The sequence below is a fragment of the Salvelinus alpinus genome, chromosome 5, assembly GCF_045679555.1.
Source record: "Salvelinus alpinus chromosome 5, SLU_Salpinus.1, whole genome shotgun sequence".
Classification (NCBI taxonomy): Eukaryota; Metazoa; Chordata; class Actinopteri; order Salmoniformes; family Salmonidae; genus Salvelinus; species Salvelinus alpinus.
Window position 1 is genome coordinate 96233829 of NC_092090.1, and position 18813 is coordinate 96252641.

General features: G+C 40.6%; 2 protein-coding genes and 1 long non-coding RNA gene across 3 annotated transcripts; 2 read left to right on the forward strand and 1 right to left on the reverse strand.

Moving 5' to 3' along the window:
- The first annotated feature begins 43 nt into the window (after positions 1–43).
- Positions 44–2263, forward strand: LOC139577285 (uncharacterized). The gene is made up of 3 exons (XM_071404287.1): positions 44–876; positions 1476–1983; positions 2135–2263. The coding sequence occupies exons 1-3, from the start codon at positions 60–62 to the stop codon at positions 2157–2159; spliced, it is 1350 nt and encodes a 449-aa protein (XP_071260388.1). The 5' UTR covers positions 44–59; the 3' UTR covers positions 2160–2263.
- Positions 2264–11677: 9414 nt separating this feature from the next.
- LOC139577287 (uncharacterized) lies at positions 11678–16749 on the reverse strand. The gene is made up of 3 exons (XR_011675248.1): positions 16609–16749; positions 16170–16456; positions 11678–11835 (listed from the first exon to the last, which is right to left on the reverse strand). It is a non-coding gene; the product is annotated as an uncharacterized lncRNA (long non-coding RNA).
- On the forward strand, positions 12154–17140 carry LOC139577286 (trichohyalin-like). The gene is made up of 3 exons (XM_071404288.1): positions 12154–15389; positions 15970–16477; positions 16629–17140. Exons 1-3 carry the CDS (start codon positions 13376–13378, stop codon positions 16651–16653), a joined length of 2547 nt encoding a protein of 848 aa, XP_071260389.1. The 5' UTR covers positions 12154–13375; the 3' UTR covers positions 16654–17140.
- Positions 17141–18813: the final 1673 nt, after the last annotated feature.

Consider the following 18813-nt stretch of genomic DNA (forward strand, 5'->3'; position numbering starts at 1 on the left):
GACAGAAACAAATGGAGAAGGAGAAAGACAGGGAGAAAGACAATGAGAATCAGAGAGAGATGGAATTAAAAGATCAGCAACAGAAAGAGATGGAGAAAGAAAAGATGATTATGAGAGAGAGGGAGGAAGCAGGAAGAAGAAAGGAGGGGCAGAAAAATATTTTGGGGGAAATTGAGGGACAGAATGAACTGGAGATAGAACAGGAGAGAGAGATGGAAGAAAAGCATGAAGTGATTAAGGAAGCAGAGGAAGAGTACAGGGAAAGAGAAGAGAGAGCAAAGGAAGTAAGCATGAAGAAACATGTAGTAGTTAATGTTAAAGCAAAAGCACGGGAAGTCTTCAATAGACGTAAAGAGAGGAGGTTAGAAGTGTTGAAGGGGGAACGAGAACACATAGAAAGAGGACAACAAATCAGGAGGGAGAAGGAGGAAAGACGGCTGGAGATGGAAAGAAAACAGGAGAGGGCAAGACAACAAGAGGAGCAGGATAAAAAACAAGAGATTGAAATTGCTAGACAGAAAGAAATGTTCAGACTAAGAGAGGAGGAGAGGCAGAGAGAGGAAGAGAGAGAGGAGGAGAGAAAGAGAGCCATTGAAGGCCATTTATCTTTAATCAGAGAGAGAGAGATAATAGAGACTAACAGAAGAGAGGAGATGGTGGAAGAGGAAAGAAGGGAGATCCTTGAAAAGCACAAGAGGGGTGACTTAGAGGAGGAGGAGAAGGAAGAAGACAAGGAGGACATTCTCCCACCTGATAAAAGTATCCGAAGGAGAGCTGTGGGCTGGGTAAATAAGAAGTGGGAGGAGAGGAACCTCAAGAAGATCGAGAGAACCTATCAGAGAGAAGCTGAGGAGGGCTATAAGATCGTCCACATAGGTAAGACCTGTTTTCCCTCTGCTTATGACATCATCCTCTTTAGTCTCCTCTACACACATCAGTTACACACCAGTCATCATGTTGCATCATTGTTTCAATATAAAACTACTGTCTAAAGAATATGTTAAGCTGATCTATGGCTCAACTTGAGTGTACTGTACATAGGGACATTTAACAATGAAAAATACTGCTGGATGTCAACAACCACTGTGTTTAAAGTGGTACATTGTAGTCATCTACTAGCCCTCAAGAAACGTTAAGTTCAGAGACCCAGACAAGAGTTCCTCCAAAACACACACAAATACGTGCTTTGAGGCGTAGAGAACATGTTGCGGCTATTAGTGGCCATGCGTGCCCTAAGCGATCACATATGCCCTGGCACTATACAAAGAATAGGTGCCATTCGGGACTCATGTTCAACTTCGGGATGGGAATTATTGCAATTTATTGACAAATTCCATGCCTTGCTCAACTGAAAAGAGTAAAGAATCATTGAGATTAAATTGTGTTTTCTATTCTTCATTCCCTGTGTCCATTACATTTAAGTTGATACCAGATCCCTAAGTTGAATGTGAACTCTACTTCTTCTCCCCTACCAGCCATCCCTGGACACACAAGGCTAACAGCCACCATGACACGGGCAGAGAGAGAGAGGGAGAAGAGGAAGGAGCTTCTGAAGGCTGAGAAGAGAAGGAAGAAGATGGAGGATTTTAATAAGCAGTGGAGAGAGCAGTCCCTGCTTAAAAAACAAACTCATCAGAAACTGAAGGAGGAGAGGGGGAAGATGAAGGGACATTACCTGGAGCAGATGAATCTGGAGGCTGATGCTCAAATCAACACCCGGTGTCTAACCACCCAACACAGCCACGATTATCTGGAGACAACACAGCCCACTGGATCTGGAGATGGCCACCAGGAAAGGCCAAGGAGGCAACAGGCATGGGCAGAGAACCAGGAGGGGAGTTCAGAGAACCAGCAGGAGTGGCCAGAGAACCAACAGGGGGGGCCAGACAGCCAGCAGCTAGAAGCTCCAGAAGAGGCTGAAACATCAGAGCCAACCTCCAAGAACAAGAAAAGGCCAGGCATCTGGAAGAGAATTAAGATGGGGTAAAGAATGTTTAAACATCTATTCATGTTTTACACTGTTAATATATATGTTGTCACTTTAAAAAGTGACATTATCCAAATGTGAGGGTTTAGTGTACATGCAACACACATGTAAATATATAGATACTTACCTGTCTCTGATGTCTTACAGCATTCCTGACGTGCTGTCTGCCTAGAGCTGGAACTCGAAGAAGCCACAGTTCCACTGAGGTTACGTTGGTCATTAAAAGTGTCGCCCAATAATTCCTCCTCCTCTTTAAGTCATCAAGCCACATTTCCTCCACAAAACATTATCGTCTCCTCAAGCCAGCAAGTATCCTCTTTATCAGGCAACAAACCATTGAAGGTCAGTGACCCTCCTCCCCAGAGCAGAGGTTCTCATCTTTATCCTAATTAAATTCATCTCTGCTCACCACCTCTACTGTCCTAGAAAATATCCCCAAATGGACATGGTTTAAACAGAAGTCCTCCCCTCAGACCAGTGGCTCCACAAACCAGAGTTTCTCATCTTTATTCAAGTTGAACGCAACTCTGATCATTTCCACCACCTCACCTGTTAAGGGGAGATGCTGAAAAGGAGGTCTGGGAGGAGGTCTGCAGGTAGCCTGGACCGGACCGGTAGCAGCTAAGTTGCTGGCTCCATCCCCAGGCAGAGCTGCTCAAGTCAGGCCAGTGATGTTTGATGATGTCATTTTTGTTATTAAAGTTTTACGTTTTAATAAAAGCATTTATTAAAAAAGCAATATTGTTGTTACGGTGTGGATTGTTTTGTTATTTATTAGAATTGAAACATCCAGTAGTCATGGTAGATGTTAGACTTTCAATGAGACACCTAACATTCCATCAGTTTGCTACAATGTGTGACATGTTATATTAGAGAGGAGTCCTCTATACACATCTATTTTAGACCATAGGAGAAATATCAGATTGAAATAGCTTCTCTAAGAATCTGAGGAGAGAGCAACAGTAGACGCATCGTTAGCTCTCCCACCTCCAGTTCAGTACTTGGGTCATTCCACCAGTTGAGTACCTTTTGGGGAGTGTAACTTTTATTTAACCTAATTCTAACATTCTGTCATAAAGAGCACATGTTCAACTTAATAAAACACATGTTTTCCCATCTCAAAAGTAAACAATACATACTATAGCAAGTGCCTATTAAGTGCCAAATCAAGTGACAGGGTTGACTGTAACAGAGTTGACTATTTCATTTAGAATCAACCATAGATCCCCATGTGACAGGTGGAATGGAATGCAAGCTTACCAAACAAATGTAAATTGTTTCAACATTTCTAGACTGTCTATCTATAGGTAACAGGGTTGATGTGTTATAATTCACCAACCCAGTGGTGATTGCAGCATGTACATCTTGGTGGGGAAAACTCCCTCAAAATGTTTTAGATGAATGCCAGCAAAGCCACTACACAACACTAAACAATACATTAATTGCACTATAACTTTGACAAACGGTGCCCACAAACTGTTAGGGTCGACATAAAGCTGTCCCAACAGCAGAGCTTTCTTTTCAGCACCATGGAGTGAATCCTTTTTAAAAAACATAGCTGATATGGCTGACTTGCTTCAACAAATGTGGTTTCTACTGACACTTGAGGGGACAACGAGTGGATAACAGGCAATCCGTCATTTTGATTAAGACATTAATGAGAGAGCTAGGATGGACGTAGTCAATATATATAGTCTACATGTGCACCACCAAGTCAGAGCAGTAGGCTAAGTTATGAGAGGGGAAAGGCACAAAATTATTAGGGTGAGACACATGGGCTACTAACAGCTTACTACACAACATACACTTAGTATTACTTTCTTAGCTACAGTATACATATCTCCCTGGCATGTTACATCCTTTATAGAGCAGCATAAAATACATCAAAATTTGTCATCAAAGTCTGGCATTCTCTGGATTTATGGTGCTTTCAAGACAACTGGGAACTCTGAAAAAACAAGGTTGAATCATGACGTCAGTGATCTTCAGGTCAGAGCACAAGAAAGAGGCCCGAGTTCCCGACTTGGAATTCCGAGTTGGATGACCGTTCAAAACTTGTTTTCACAGTCGGAGTTCCCAGTTGTCTTGAACTCACTGAAGTCTAAGATTTCCCAGTTCCGAGTTTCCAGTTGTTTTGAATGCGGCAGAAGTCATGCTGAGTAGCAGGCTAGTGATGCTTTGCTAAGCTTGTAGTTAGCCACTGATTCCTTCCAAACCACCCATCGTTGAATTTGCGATTTCCAACTTGTTGTGTAATGTTTATACCCAATGGTTGATGCGCACCGATACATTTTATCTATAATTTCTCTTCATAATTTCTCTTCGTATGACAAGGATTGGAAAGGATTTGCCAGTAGATTGTTGACTGGATTCATGATGATGACTGCTAGCTTGGTAGCTAAGATTTAGAAAATATGATGTTGACATGATCAGTCCAATCAAAGCTACGGTAAATATAACCTGATTTGATGTCATTTTATCTGTGGCCAATGACCTTGAGAATTATTGGATGGGCACTTCTAATGTAACTCTATGGCAGCACCCAAGGGGCTTGAATTTTCAAGCTCTCCTCATAGATTTTGCAGTGACGTAGTGTCCCCTTGAGTGACAGAACACTGAACCAATCACGGCGCAACTAGAGAACATTACCAACCCCTACTCTCCGTATTTTCCGCTGGCTGCCCCACCACCACAGAAAGCACTGAGACAGGCTGAAATACCTGCATGTTGGAGCTGCCTTACTTAAGAAAGCAAAAAGAGACCATGTCTATTTGTGGCTTTATTAACTCAATTACTTTTTTTCCCTCCATTGGTTGCAAACTGATATGTGACACATATTAATGCCAAAATATGAGGCAAAACAAGCAACATAATTGCAAAATGTTTTTTTTGCTAAACACGTGGGGTTCAAAATGGGTGTGGCTCCGCCCCACCTGCCCTAAATGACGGCTCGCCACTGACAATACTATAATCAAAGTTGATTCTATGATGAATACATTATTATTAAAAGATGAGCTCACCGTTTTTATTGGTGAATCATAATTGGATGATTCAATCATACAGTGTTTTACAGCGGTGAAGTTAGCTTTATATTAAAGATTCAGACTTTGCTCTTCAATACCTCTTCAAAGGAACATGCAAGGAGGACTAGGATAATGGGGGGTGGCAGGTAGCCTAGTGGTTAGAGTGTTGAGCCAGTAACCGAAAGGTTGCTAGATAGAATCCCCCGAGCTGACAAGGTAAAAATCTGTCATTCCTCCCCTGAACAAGGCAGTTGACCTACTGTTCCTAGGTAGTTGTTGTAAATAAGAATTTGTTCTTAACTGACTTAACTAGTTAAATAAATTAAAATATATTCATGTAATATTCTAAATCGGCTGATGATAGTGAATAAGTTAAACCCCTTGTTTTCCCCAATTCAAATCAAATCAAATCAAGTGTATTTCAAGCCTGCGTCTTGTGACCGTAGCGTACGTGTAGGTATGTACGGCAGGACCAAATCGGAAAGATAGGTAGGAGCAAGCCCATGTAACGCTTTATAGGTTAACAGTAAAACCTTGAAATCAGCCCTTGCCTTAACAGGAAGCCAGTGTAGGGAGGCTAGCACTGGAGTAATATGATCAAATTTCTTGGTTCTAGTCAGGATTCTAGCAGCCGTATTTAGCACTAACTGAAGTTTATTTAGTGCTTTATCCGGGTAGCCGGAAAGTAGAGCATTGAAAGTAGAGCATTGCAGTAGTCTAACCTAACCAATTCGGTGTCATATTTACTTTTTGGAGGTGAAATGTAGCTAAACATGTGCTATCCTCTGCTCAGAGGGTTAAGGAACTGTCTTAAAACTGCAAATGTAAAATGCAAACGTAAATGAAAAATATCAATACCTTCTCAACTACATGACATAGAGATCTCAAACAAATTTGACACTGTAAAGAGACCTCTCGAATGCAATTAGTTTCATTTTTAAAAAACTTTTATAATATCTACAAAATATAAAATAAATCACTTTACATAAAAGTACTTTAAAAAAACATCAATATCTTCCCCTCCATATAACTTTAATGAATACAACCAACTGTTATTGGTTCAGGGACCTCATCCCTCCAATCAACAATAATTACTTTTGTATTTTCTCACTTTAAGAATTTTCTATAATTTTAAATTCACTTTACATTAAAAAAAAATCTTAATTAAAATATCAATAGCTTCCACCCCATATTACTTTTATGAATACAACAAACTGATATTGGTTCACAGACCTCTTCCCTTCAATCCACGGTAAATACGTTTTGACTTTTGGACATTACAAATTAAGTCAAATTGAAAACAGTATTGGTATTGTTGAATTAGGTTTTCATAATAGCAAGCTAGGACTGATGGTTTGGTTATCTAAACTAGCAAGTATGTCTGTTTGGTTACCAAGGCAACTACTGTAGCAAACTAAGCAAGCTACTTCAGTGGATGTTGAACACATTTCTACCGGCAAATGAACACATTTCTACCCGCAAATGTGTTAAATTATAGCCATGGTATTAAAGGGATAATCAACTCAGGGCTTTATGGGTTCTCTGGAAAATAATACAAGTCCATGGAAGGTCAGTTCATATAACGCATAGTCCCTCGTTGATTATCCCTTACATAACTTTATGAGCTGGATTTGCCTTTCTTTGCAACAGTGGAAGCTGCTGAGGAGGCGGTGACTCATAATAATGGTTGGAATGGAGTCAATGGAGTGGTATCAACCACATCAAAGATGGGGTTTCCATGTGATTGAGACCACTCAATTGACTTCATTCCAGACATTATTATGACCTGTCCTTTCAGTTGTTAGCATTTAGCTAAAAGTGTCTTTGTGTATGTGCTATCAGTTTGTGCTAATTTGTTAGCATTCTGGTAATAGATGCCAATAAGCTTTTCTTGTGTTTTTAGTACCCCATCATGTGCTATGCCGGTAATACTGTAAATCCCGGTATGAGAGAAGGACGGTATGACAATATGAAAATCTGGATACCGCCCAAGCCTAATCACCACACCTACCGCAACTACCACACCTACGTACCACATCTACCAAACCTACCTATCACAACTACCACACCTACCTACCACAACTACCACACCTACCTACCACAACTACCACACCTACCTACCACAACTACCACACCTACCTACCACAACTACCACACCTACCTACCACAACTACCACACCTACCTACCACAACTACCACACATATGTACCACAACTACAAAAACTACTACACCAACCTATCACAACTACCACACCAACCATCACTACACCTGCCACACTTACCATCACCATACCTACCATATCTATCATCACCACACCTACCAAATGTACCTACCACAACTACCATCACACCAACCACACCTTACATCACCACAATTAACATACCTACCATCACCACATATATCACACCTACCATCACCAAACATACCACAACTACCATCCCCACACCTACCTTCACCACACCAAGCATCACCACACCTATCACACCTACCATCACCACAGCTACCACGCCTACCATCACCACACCCACCAAACCTACCTACCTTCCACAACTACATCACACCTAACATAACCACACCTACCATCACCACACCTACCATCATCATACCTACCATTACACCTACCATCTCACGTACCATCACACCTATCACATATCACCACACCTATCACACATACCTTCCCTACCATCATTACACCTACCATACCTACCATCATCACCACACCTACAACACCTACCATCCCTACCACCACCACACCTACCACACCTACCATTGTAAATGTGGATGAGTATGCTGCTTCATTCAATGATTACGGTATTGTAGAAGGTAGATACAGGAGTAGCCTATGGTCTACAATAATAACGCCATTGAATGTGCTATAGTATCATATTTATATCCAAATACTTTTAGACTACCAATGTAACCAGTGGTGTAAAGTACTTAAGTAAAACTACTTAAAATACTACTTAAGTCGTTTTTTGGGGTATCTGTACTTTATTTTACTATTATATTTTTGCCAACTTTTACTTTTACTTCACTACATTCATAAAGAAAATAATTTACTTTTTACTCCATATATTTTCCCTGACACCCAAAAGTACTTGTTACATTTTGACAGGAAAATGGTCCAATTCACACACTTATCAAGAGAACTTCCCCGGTCACCCCTACTGCCTCTGATCTGGCGGACTCACTAAACACAGAAGCTTTGTTTGTGAATTATATCTGAGTGTTGGGGTGTGCCCCTGGCTATCAAATACATTTAAAAAAAGAAAATTGTGCCGTCTGGTTTGCTTAATATAAGGAATTTGAAATGGTTTACACTTGTACTTTTACTTTTGATACTTAAGTACATTTGAGATATGCCATTTACATTTGATATTTAAGTATATTTATAACCAAATAATTTTAGACTTTTACTCAAGTAGTATTTCACTGGGTGACTCTCACTTTTACTTGAGTCATTTTCTATTAAGGTATCTTTACTTTTACTCAAGTATGACAATTGAGTACTTTTTCCACCACTGAGGCAAGCGGATCAGAGATGTCAAGGTGGCACCCAAGAATATGCCATGTGTATATGTGCCACATACAAATATGTATGGTCATATTTTTGATGTTTTATTTAATTTGTTATCTGATGGAGCCATCCCTTGTATAATTTTCTAGGCCTCCCAGGTATTTGCATTTAAAGTAATGTATATGATTACTGCTGCTAGGGGGCGTTGTGACGTCAATGGGGAGCGTTAGTGAGATCGTGAGGTCTTAGAGGTTTCTTCTTCAATCTTGGAGAATGTCTACTACTGAAAACTAATAACGTTTCTCCGTCTCATCATTTGACCCTATTAATTCAGTTACGTAAAGTGCAATATGACTCTCAAAATATTGAGGTGACATGGTTAACTACATAGTCCACGAGTTTGGTCAATTAAAGAGAGTTTTAACAGAGTGATAAACTGGTTGGTATTTTCCCCATTGTAAGTAATGGAGGTTGGCTAGGTTGCTAATGGTTTACATGTAAGAGAAGGGATCAAGATGGCGTCTGAACTTTCTGTACTTTTTCTCAACAAAGTTTAAGATCCTATTTGTTTTATTTTCTATCAACAAAGACTCAGTTTAGTTCAGGTAATATATGTAAATATGTGATGTCACGATAAAATGTGTTAATATTTCTACAAAAATAGCGCTTAAAAGTTTGCTAACTTGATGCTAACCAAATTTAGCTTCTCTTTGCGCTAGCTAGCTCTAGGCTAGTTGATTTCAGTCAATGTTAGCTTACATGTTAGTAGTTTATAATATAATGGTTGTAGCACCATTTAGCACAGGCCTCCAGTAATTTATAGCTTTTGCCAAATTGACACTGATAGTACAGTGAGTAATAAATTATGTGAATGTGTAGATGTGTGGTGATAGTTTTTTACTAAAGACCTACATGTAATCTACATGTGTTATAGAATAGCTCCCTTCTCACATCCCAGGTCATGTTTAGACTGGAACGTGACAACTCAACGTCTATGCGCATCTCCCCAATAGCCGACAGACAACTTTCCTGAGTCCAATGTCATTAATGTGACAGATATATACAGTATAATAAGCATAGGGAAGAAGGAAAAGATCCCACCTCTGACGCACAGCAGAGACATCGCTGCTGAGAAGTCCCCTGGAGCAAGAGTCCCTCAAGAATTTAAAAACAGTCATTGCGTTACAATGAATGTACTCCCTAAACGCTTGTTGCATCGTGAACTGTCCTCCCAGACCCTTGGGAGTTCAGCGGATGGATGATGCGCCGCTGCCATTTACTTGGATGAGAAGTTGGACGAACGCTCCTCCAGCTCACGATACGCAATGGTGGACAACTACAGTGTGGTGATGTGTCGTTCACGAACGAACGGCTCTTTTTGAACGGATCTTTTTGTTGAACGTCGGGAACCGGATTGCATCGGTGAAAGCCATTCATTTGGCTCTCTGATTTGCATACTGCTACTACTGCTTGTTGAGCTCAGAACAACGTTTATCTGTAGATAAATTACAACATCACTATCTAAAGGGGGTGAATCCTCACTGCAGAAACAATAAATAGTGGGGAGAGCGGGTCAATCTGGTCCACGAGGATTTATTTAAAAAATAAATCTTAATTTCTTTGAAAGCGCATTTCACGATCTGACTTAATGGAAGCCTACATTTTGGCTTTTACATTGAATATTTGCAATTTTTTAATTGTTCTAGATTGATTTTAAGCATTTTGAAGGAAGATTCAATTCTGAGCCAAATGAACCCGCTCTTTTACTTGAACGGGAACGGAGCCAAATGTTCCGGCTCACCGAATAGACTCAGAAAGCCCATCACTACTACAGCGGAGAGATTAGATCCAAACAGAGCACCACAATCAACAGGCAGGCGGTTAGGGCGTTGGGATTTGACTGTCACAGGGACAAACTAATAAGAGGTTATAATTCATTGGAATAGGCGGTTCTTGAGGTAACGGTGGTCAATTGAAAACGGATCAACTGGATTCTTGTACCCCGGGGAACAGGTGTAGTCCAGCAGTTGGTGATGGTGACATACTGAACAGTTCGACCTGGACAGGTGTACCAGAGTTGTGATTGTATGTTTGTTTGTACAGTTATGGCTGTTCTGTTATTATTTTGTGTACTCACTAAACACACACATTTGTATTTGTGTGGGAAATGTTTGTAGGCTATGGTTGCTGTTTGTATTTCATTGAACTTTAGGCCCATACAAAGACAAATCACACAACATAGACTACCAAATAACTTTATGCAAAAATACACGAAATTAAAGTCAAGTGAAAATAGTTATAAATGTCTTGATCAATTATGAGTAGCTAAACCATATCGACTTTTGGACACTGATGCGCAGGAGAACCCCTAGCTGTCAATCAAGCCGGCGGAGTGAACGGATTATGACGCTCAAGCGTTCCAAATGACGCAACAACACAGTTCCAGAACAGAGAAAGTTAATGCCGAAGATGTTATTCGGTTCCACACTAAAACTGCGCTTTGACAAGTGTGATTTGAGGTGAGTCAAATATTTACAAAAGTTTACAATACATTAACCATCCGCTAGCCTACTTAACCTATAATTCTGTCATGGTAAGATAACACATGTGAAGGTGAACGTTAATGTATTTGAAATATGTTTTCTTTCCTACATTATCTAGCTAGCCTTATAAAACACAATTATTAATTATGGATTTGTTTTTTTCTGTTGCTATCAATCACTCCATCTGTATTTACTCGTTCTGTCTGTTTGTCTTGCTGATTTATCTGTCTGTCTGTCAGACTAGCTGTTTGTCTGTGTACTGTCTAGCCAGCATATGCCAGAAAGGTTCTTTCACATAGGCTCATATTCACAAAGTCTCATAGAATGAGTGCTGATCAATAATCCGTTTTGTCTTTTAAATCAAACTGAATACGTTTTGATTGACAGGAGGGTACCTGATCCTAGATCAGCACTCCTACCCTGAAACACTTTGTGAACACAATCCAGGTGTACTGTGATTATGAAGTTGTGATGAGGTATTATTATATTAGTCGTGCTGATGCATGATGGGTTGTAGGCTAGAGCTTGAGTACTGTAGTCTGAAGGCTGTTTCTGAATTCACTGACCTGGTGAGTAAATGTTGTGTACAATGTCACCATCTAGTGACAGAAACATAGAAACACACATTGTTGCTGAACGAAGGCATCTCTTTATTTTCCAGAAATAAAACTTGTAGACCTTTCCTGCAGTCTCTGAGGAGATGGACACCTCTTCTTCTTCTGGACGATCTCCGTCTCCTACTGGGACTGTCTTCTTACCCCCTCCTATCATGTGGAACACTCTGTAAGTCATTCATCACATAACTTAGCTCTGGTCCAGGGCATTATGTGCGGCTTGCTGAAGGAAGGCTCAGTGTCTGCAAGCTGTACTTAACGCCCTGGACCAGAGCTACACATTACCCACCTCTGGCCATCATGGACAGTCAACTCATCACATTCACGTACTGTAAGTCACAGTTGAGTGAGTTTTGTTATTAAAGGCAGTCTAATTGATCAGAAGTTTAATTATTATTGTAATATTGTAGTAAATTGTCTGAGTTCACTTCCTAAATAATGTGTTGACATTCCTTTGCTCCCAGATACAAGCAGGCAGAGATGGAGGTTCAGTTCCTGAGGGAAGAGAAGAAGACCTGTACAGAGAAGGAAGCCCACATGCTTGAGTTGAGGGGGAAGGATCGAACCATCCGAAATCAGAAGAAGGAGATGGACAGACTTCAAGTGTGCCTCTGGGAGGAGGAAAAGAAGAAGAGGAATGGTGGAACGGAGAAGGACGAGATGATTGAACAACTACAGTCTGAGACAGACCATCTCAGAGCCCTTTTAAAAGATGAAAGGAGGAGAAGAAGAGTAGAAAGGGGTATTATGAAAGAGTGGAAGGCTGAGATCCTGAGACTGAGGGAGGCAGAGAGCCACAGGGAGGCAGAGAGACAGAGAGAAGCAGAGAGACAGAGGGAGGCAGAGAGACAGAGGGAGGCAGAGAGACAGAGGGAGGCAGAGAGAGCCACAGAATGGGAGGAGAACCAGAGAAAAATGCAGGAGATCAACAGACTAAAACAACTGCTGGAGCTGCTGAAGGTGGACCTACAACTGGCACACGTAAGACATGTCATTGTTATTATTAAAAGGCAGTGTATATTCACCCGGCTGAAAATGAATGGCGGCAGACAGCTGTATGCTAACCCAATGTTAACTTTTATACCTTTCCTAAACGTTAACCCTTACCTTAACCTCACTGAAACTATACCTAACCTTTACCATAACCCAACCCTAGGTCCTAAACCTAACCTTCATTTATCTCAACCCCTACGCCTTTCTTCTGCCGGTTGAATATCCACTTCCTTATTAACGTCATTACTGTTGTTGTTGTTGATAACTGTATCTGTGCAGGTTGTACATAATTGCATTAGTGAAACATCATTTGTAGGAGTAATTTCTACAAGCATAAACATCAGATGCAACATTAAATTGCAACAGGAATTTCTCAAACCCCTAACTGAATGGGCAAGCTAGTTGTGTGTTTGTATTTGTACACATTTTGAACATAATTGATTACATAAAATGTCTCATAATTTTTTCAAACCATGTCAATACATTAATTGACAATGAATTGTACAGATGAATTGATCAAAATGACCCTGCTATTGATGTTGTCCACTGTTTGATTCAACTACCTAGGTCTAAGTTGTATTTCTATGTATCATTCTCTGCAAATGCTTTGAAAGTATGTCTTGGTCATAGATTATCACTAATTTAACCTTTTAAATTTTAGCAAGAAATAGAGAGATTGAGGCTATGGCAGAAAGTCATGGAAGATCAGCGACCAAGACTGGCCTGGAACAACAAACCTATTGAGACAGAAAGAGAGAGGGAAAGAGATAAAGAAAGGGAGATGGAAAGGGAGAGAAAAGCAGAATTGGAAAGACAAGAAATGAAGAAGAAAGTGAAACAGGCAGAAGAAACGATAAACGTGTTAGAACGAGAGATTGAGAGATTGAAAGAGACTGAAAAGGAAATCATATTTGAAAGAGAAAGAGACATGCATATTGCAGAGAATGAGAAAGTCAAACTGGTTAACGAAAAGGTAAAAGAGTTAGAGAGAGAGGTTGAGAGACTGAAAGAAGATATGACAACAAAAGAGATTCAATACAAAATCAAATTTGAAAGAGCGAAAGAAGAGTATAGAAGACAGAATGAGAGAGTGAAACAGGTTAACCAAAATGTACTAGTGTTAGACAGAGAGGTTGCGAGAATAAAAGAAGAGATTAGATTGAAAGATGAGACTGAACCAGAGAGAACATTTGATAGAGACAGAGACAGAGAATATGATTGGAGACGAAGTGAAGAGGAGACGAAAAATAGAGTGGAGAGAGAGATGGAGATGGAGACAGCCCTCATCAATGACAAAAAGAAGTCTGAATTGGAGGAAGTCTTCAAGAACATCAAGGAACAGCTGAAAGAATGTGAAAATATGGAAACAGACAAATATAAATGGAAACAGAACCAAATGGACATGGAGGAGAAGATGGAGGGGGAGAACAACAAACAGAAAGAGGTAGAAAGAAAGAGAATGGAGAAAATACCAAAACAGAGACAACAAGAAGATGAGAAGAAGAAGGAGATGGAGAGAGAGGAAGATGAGGAGAGACGCAAACAGAAGCACATAGAGATGGAAGAGGTTGAAAGAGGGGGAGAAAAAGAGAAACAGAGAGAGATCAAAAGGAAGAGAATGGAGAAGAGAAGAGAAGAAGAGAGACAGAGAGAGATGGGAGAGAAAGAGAGACGACAACAACAAGAGGAGAGAAAGAGAACGTTTGAAAGAGATCAAGAAGAAGAAGATATATGGAAACAGAAGCAAATTGACATGGAGAAAGAGGGAAGAGAGAAGGAGAACAAGAGACAGAGAGAGATAGAAGAGATACACAGAGGACAACAACAAGAGGAGAGACAGAAACAAATGGAGAAGGAGAAAGAAAGGGAGAAAGGCAATGAGAATCAGAGAGAGATGGAATTAAAAGATCAGCAACAGAAAGAGATGGAGAAAGAAAAGATGATTATGAGAGAGAGGGAGGAAGCAGGAAGAAGAAAGGAGGGGCAGAAAAATATTTTGGGGGAAATTGAGGGACAGAATGAACTGGAGATAGAACAGGAGAGAGAGATGGAAGAAAAGCATGAAGTGATTAAGGAAGCAGAGGAAGAGTACAGGGAAAGAGAAGAGAGAGCAAAGGAAGTAAGCATGAAGAAACATGTAGTAGTTAATGTTAAAGCAAAAGCACGGGAAGTCTTCAATAGACGTAAAGAGAGAAGGTTAGAAGTGTTGAAGGGGGAACGAGAACACATAGAAAGAGGACAACAAATCAGGAGGGAGAAGGAGGAAAGACGGCTGGAGATGGAAAGAAAACAGGAGAGGGCAAGACAACAAGAGGAGCAGGATAAAAAACAAGAGACTGAAATTGCTAGACAGAAAGAAATGTTCAGACTAAGAGAGGAGGAGAGGCAGAGAGAGGAAGAGAGAGAGGAGGAGAGAAAGAGAGCCGTTAAAGGCCATTTATCTTTAATCAGAGAGAGAGAGATAATAGAGGCAAACAGAAGAGAGGAGATGGTGGAAGAGGAAAGAAGGGAGATCCTTGAAAAGCACAAGAGGGGTGACTTAGAGGAGGAGGAGAAGGAAGAAGACAAGGAGGACATTCTCCCACCTGATAAAAGTATCCGAAGGAGAGCTGTGGGCTGGATAAATAAGAAGTGGGAGGAGAGGAACCTCAAAAAGATCGAGAGAACCTATCAGAGAGAAGCTGAGGAGGGCTATAAGATCGTCCACATAGGTAAGACCTGTTTTCCCTCTGCTTATGACATCATCCTCTTTAGTCTCCTCTACACACATCAGTTACACACCAGTCATCATGTTGCATCATTGTTTCAATATAAAACTACTGTCTAAAGAATATGTTAGCTGACATGGCTAATTGAGTGACTGACTGACATAACAAGAAAAATACTGCTGATGTAACAACCACGTGTTTAAATGGTACATTGTGTCATCTACTAGTCTAACTCTCAAGACTAAGTAGAGACCCAGAAAGGGTTCCTAAAAAACACACACAAAACGTGTTTTGGGGGGATCCGGGGGCTATTAGTGGCCATGCGGCCCTAAGCGATCACATATGCCCTGGCACTATACAAAGAATAGGTGCCATTCAGGACTCATGTTCAACTTAGGGTCAGGTCAATTCGGGATGGGAATTATTGCACTTTATTGACAAATTCCATGCCTTGCTCAACTGAAAAGAGTAAAGAATCATAGAGATTCAATTGTTTCTATTCTTCATTCCTTGTGTCCATTACATTTAAGTTGATACCAGATCCCTAAGTTGAATGTGAACTCTACTTCTTCTCCCCTACCAGCCATCCCTGGACACACAAGGCTAACAGCCACCATGACACGGGCAGAGAGAGAGAGGGAGAAGAGGAAGGAGCTGCTGAAGGCTGAGAAGAGAAGGAAGAAGATGGAGGATTTTAATAAGCAGTGGAGAGAGCAGTCCCTGCTTAAAAAACAAACTCATCAGAAACTGATGGAGGAGAGGGGGAAGATGAAGGGACATTACCTGGAGCAGATGAATCTGGAGGCTGATGCTCAAATCAACACCCGGTGTCTAACCACCCAACACAGCCACGATTATCTGGAGACAACACAGCCCACTGGATCTGGAGATGGCCACCAGGAAAGGCCAAGGAGGCAACAGGCATGGGCAGAGAACCAGGAGGGGAGTTCAGAGAACCAGCAGGAGTGGCCAGAGAACCAACAGGGGGGGCCAGACAGCCAGCAGCTAGAAGCTCCAGAAGAGGCTGAAACATCAGAGCCAACCTCCAAGAACAAGAAAAGGCCAGGCATCTGGAAGAGAATTAAGATGGGGTAAAGAATGTTTAAACATCTATTCATGTTTTACACTGTTAATATATATGTTGTCACTTTAAAAAGTGACATTATCCAAATGTGAGGGTTTAGTGTACATGCAACACACATGTAAATATATAGATACTTACCTGTCTCTGATGTCTTACAGCATTCCTGACGTGCTGTCTGCCTAGAGCTGGAACTCGAAGAAGCCACAGTTCCACTGAGGTTACGTTGGTCATTAAAAGTGTCGCCCAATAATTCCTCCTCCTCTTTAAGTCATCAAGCCACATTTCCTCCACAAAACATTATAGTCTCCTCAAGCCAGCAAGTATCCTCTTTATCAGGCAACAAACCATTGAAGGTCAGTGACCCTCCTCCCCAGAGCAGAGGTTCTCATCTTTATCCTAATTAAATTCATCTCTGCTCACCACCTCTACTGTCCTAGAAAATATCCCCAAATGGACATGGTTTAAACAGAAGTCCTCCCCTCAGACCAGTGGCTCCACAAACCAGAGTTTCTCATCTTTATTCAAGTTGAACGCAACTCTGATCATTTCCACCACCTCACCTGTTAAGGGGAGATGCTGAAAAGGAGGTCTGGGAGGAGGTCTGCAGGTAGCCTGGACCGGACCGGTAGTAGCTAAGTTGCTGGCTCCATCCCCAGGCAGAGCTGCTCAAGTCAGGCCAGTGATGTTTGATGATGTCATTTTTGTTATTAAAGTTTTACGTTTTAATAAAAGCATTTATTAAAAAAGCAATATTGTTGTTACGGTGTGGATTGTTTTGTTATTTATTAGAATTGAAACATCCAGTAGTCATGGTAGATGTTAGACTTTCAATGAGACACCTAACATTCCATCAGTTTGCTACAATGTGTGACATGTTATATTAGAGAGGAGTCCTCTATACACATCTATTTTAGACCATAGGAGAAATATCAGATTGAAATAGCTTCTCTAAGAATCTGAGGAGAGAGCAACAGTAGACGCATCGTTAGCTCTCCCACCTCCAGTTCAGTACTTGGGTCATTCCACCAGTTGAGTACCTTTTGGGGAGTGTAACTTTTATTTAACCTAATTCTAACATTCTGTCATAAAGAGCACATGTTCAACTTAATAAAACACGTGTTTTCCCATCTCAAAAGTAAAAAATACATACTATAGCAAGTGCCTATTAAGTGCCAAATAAAGTGACAGGGTTGACTGTAACAGAGTTGACTATTTCATTTAGAATCAACCATAGATCCCCAATAACAAAGCACACTCCCCTGTTTTGGTTAAAAGCTGAGTGATGGGGTTGGCGAAATGGAACCACTTTCAATTTATTGACAGAGCTATTATTGCATAACTTACCATCAATACATATGGTGTTGAGTGTTCAGTATATCCTCAATACATGTGGTGTTGAGTGTTCAGTATATCCTCAATACATGTGGTGTTGAGTGTTCAGTATATCATCAATACATGTGGTGTTGAGTGTTCAGTATATCATCAATACATATGGTGTTGAGTGTTCAGTATATCCTCAATACATGTGGTGTTGAGTGTTCAGTATATCATCAATACATATGGTGTTGAGTGTTCAGTATATCCTCAATACATGTGGTGTTGAGTGTTCAGTATATCCTCAATACATGTGGTGTTGAGTGTACAGTATATCCTCAATACATATGGTGTTGAGTGTACAGTATATCCTCAATACATTCTAGATTAGTTGAAGTTAACATACCATCCAGAGCATGGCTTCCACCTCACTTTCTGCTCCTGACCCTTTATTATGAAACACATAGAAATGTCTGTTTTATTTTAAAGCTGCACTATGCAGAAATCGCTCCACAATGTCATGGTGGCTAATATCAGCTGTTTGAAGCTGTTGTACAAAACCAAAGTAAAAGACTCAATAACAAAACTTAAGAACGGGAAGCATAGAAATAAGGCACACTGTAGAACAGATCTACCGCTTCTTAGACTTGCTTTCAAGTAGAATGATGATCTGTAACTGACATTTCTATGTGAATTTGGTCAGGCCACCCAGATAGTTACATATTGCCACTTTAACTACAAGGTCTATGCACTGCAAGTTAACTACAATTGGTGTTGCACTAGGATTAGCCTGTAAATACAGTCACAGGAATGTCAATGTTCTGCAGATTTACCTCCTCTGAAGTTCTATTGGTAAGAATCTTGAGAACAGGGAAAATCGTTTTCCCCGGATGCACTGGACACTCTGAAACAATAAATGCATGTATATATTTAATCACCACCCACCAGAACATGAATAAAGTTAGCAGGACACTCAATTGCATTATTCATTTTACATCTATGCCTAGCCTTAGACTACACTCTTACAAA

Coding starts and splice junctions, on each gene's coding strand:
- LOC139577285 (XM_071404287.1), top strand. CDS start 60: ATGGAATTAAAAGATCAGCAACAGAAAGAGATGGAGAAAGAAAAGATG. Junction 877..1,475: donor CTATAAGATCGTCCACATAG/GTAAGACCTGTT, acceptor CTCCCCTACCAG/CCATCCCTGGACACACAAGG. Junction 1,984..2,134: donor TGGAAGAGAATTAAGATGGG/GTAAAGAATGTT, acceptor GATGTCTTACAG/CATTCCTGACGTGCTGTCTG.
- LOC139577286 (XM_071404288.1), top strand. CDS start 13,376: ATGGAAGATCAGCGACCAAGACTGGCCTGGAACAACAAACCTATTGAG. Junction 15,390..15,969: donor CTATAAGATCGTCCACATAG/GTAAGACCTGTT, acceptor CTCCCCTACCAG/CCATCCCTGGACACACAAGG. Junction 16,478..16,628: donor TGGAAGAGAATTAAGATGGG/GTAAAGAATGTT, acceptor GATGTCTTACAG/CATTCCTGACGTGCTGTCTG.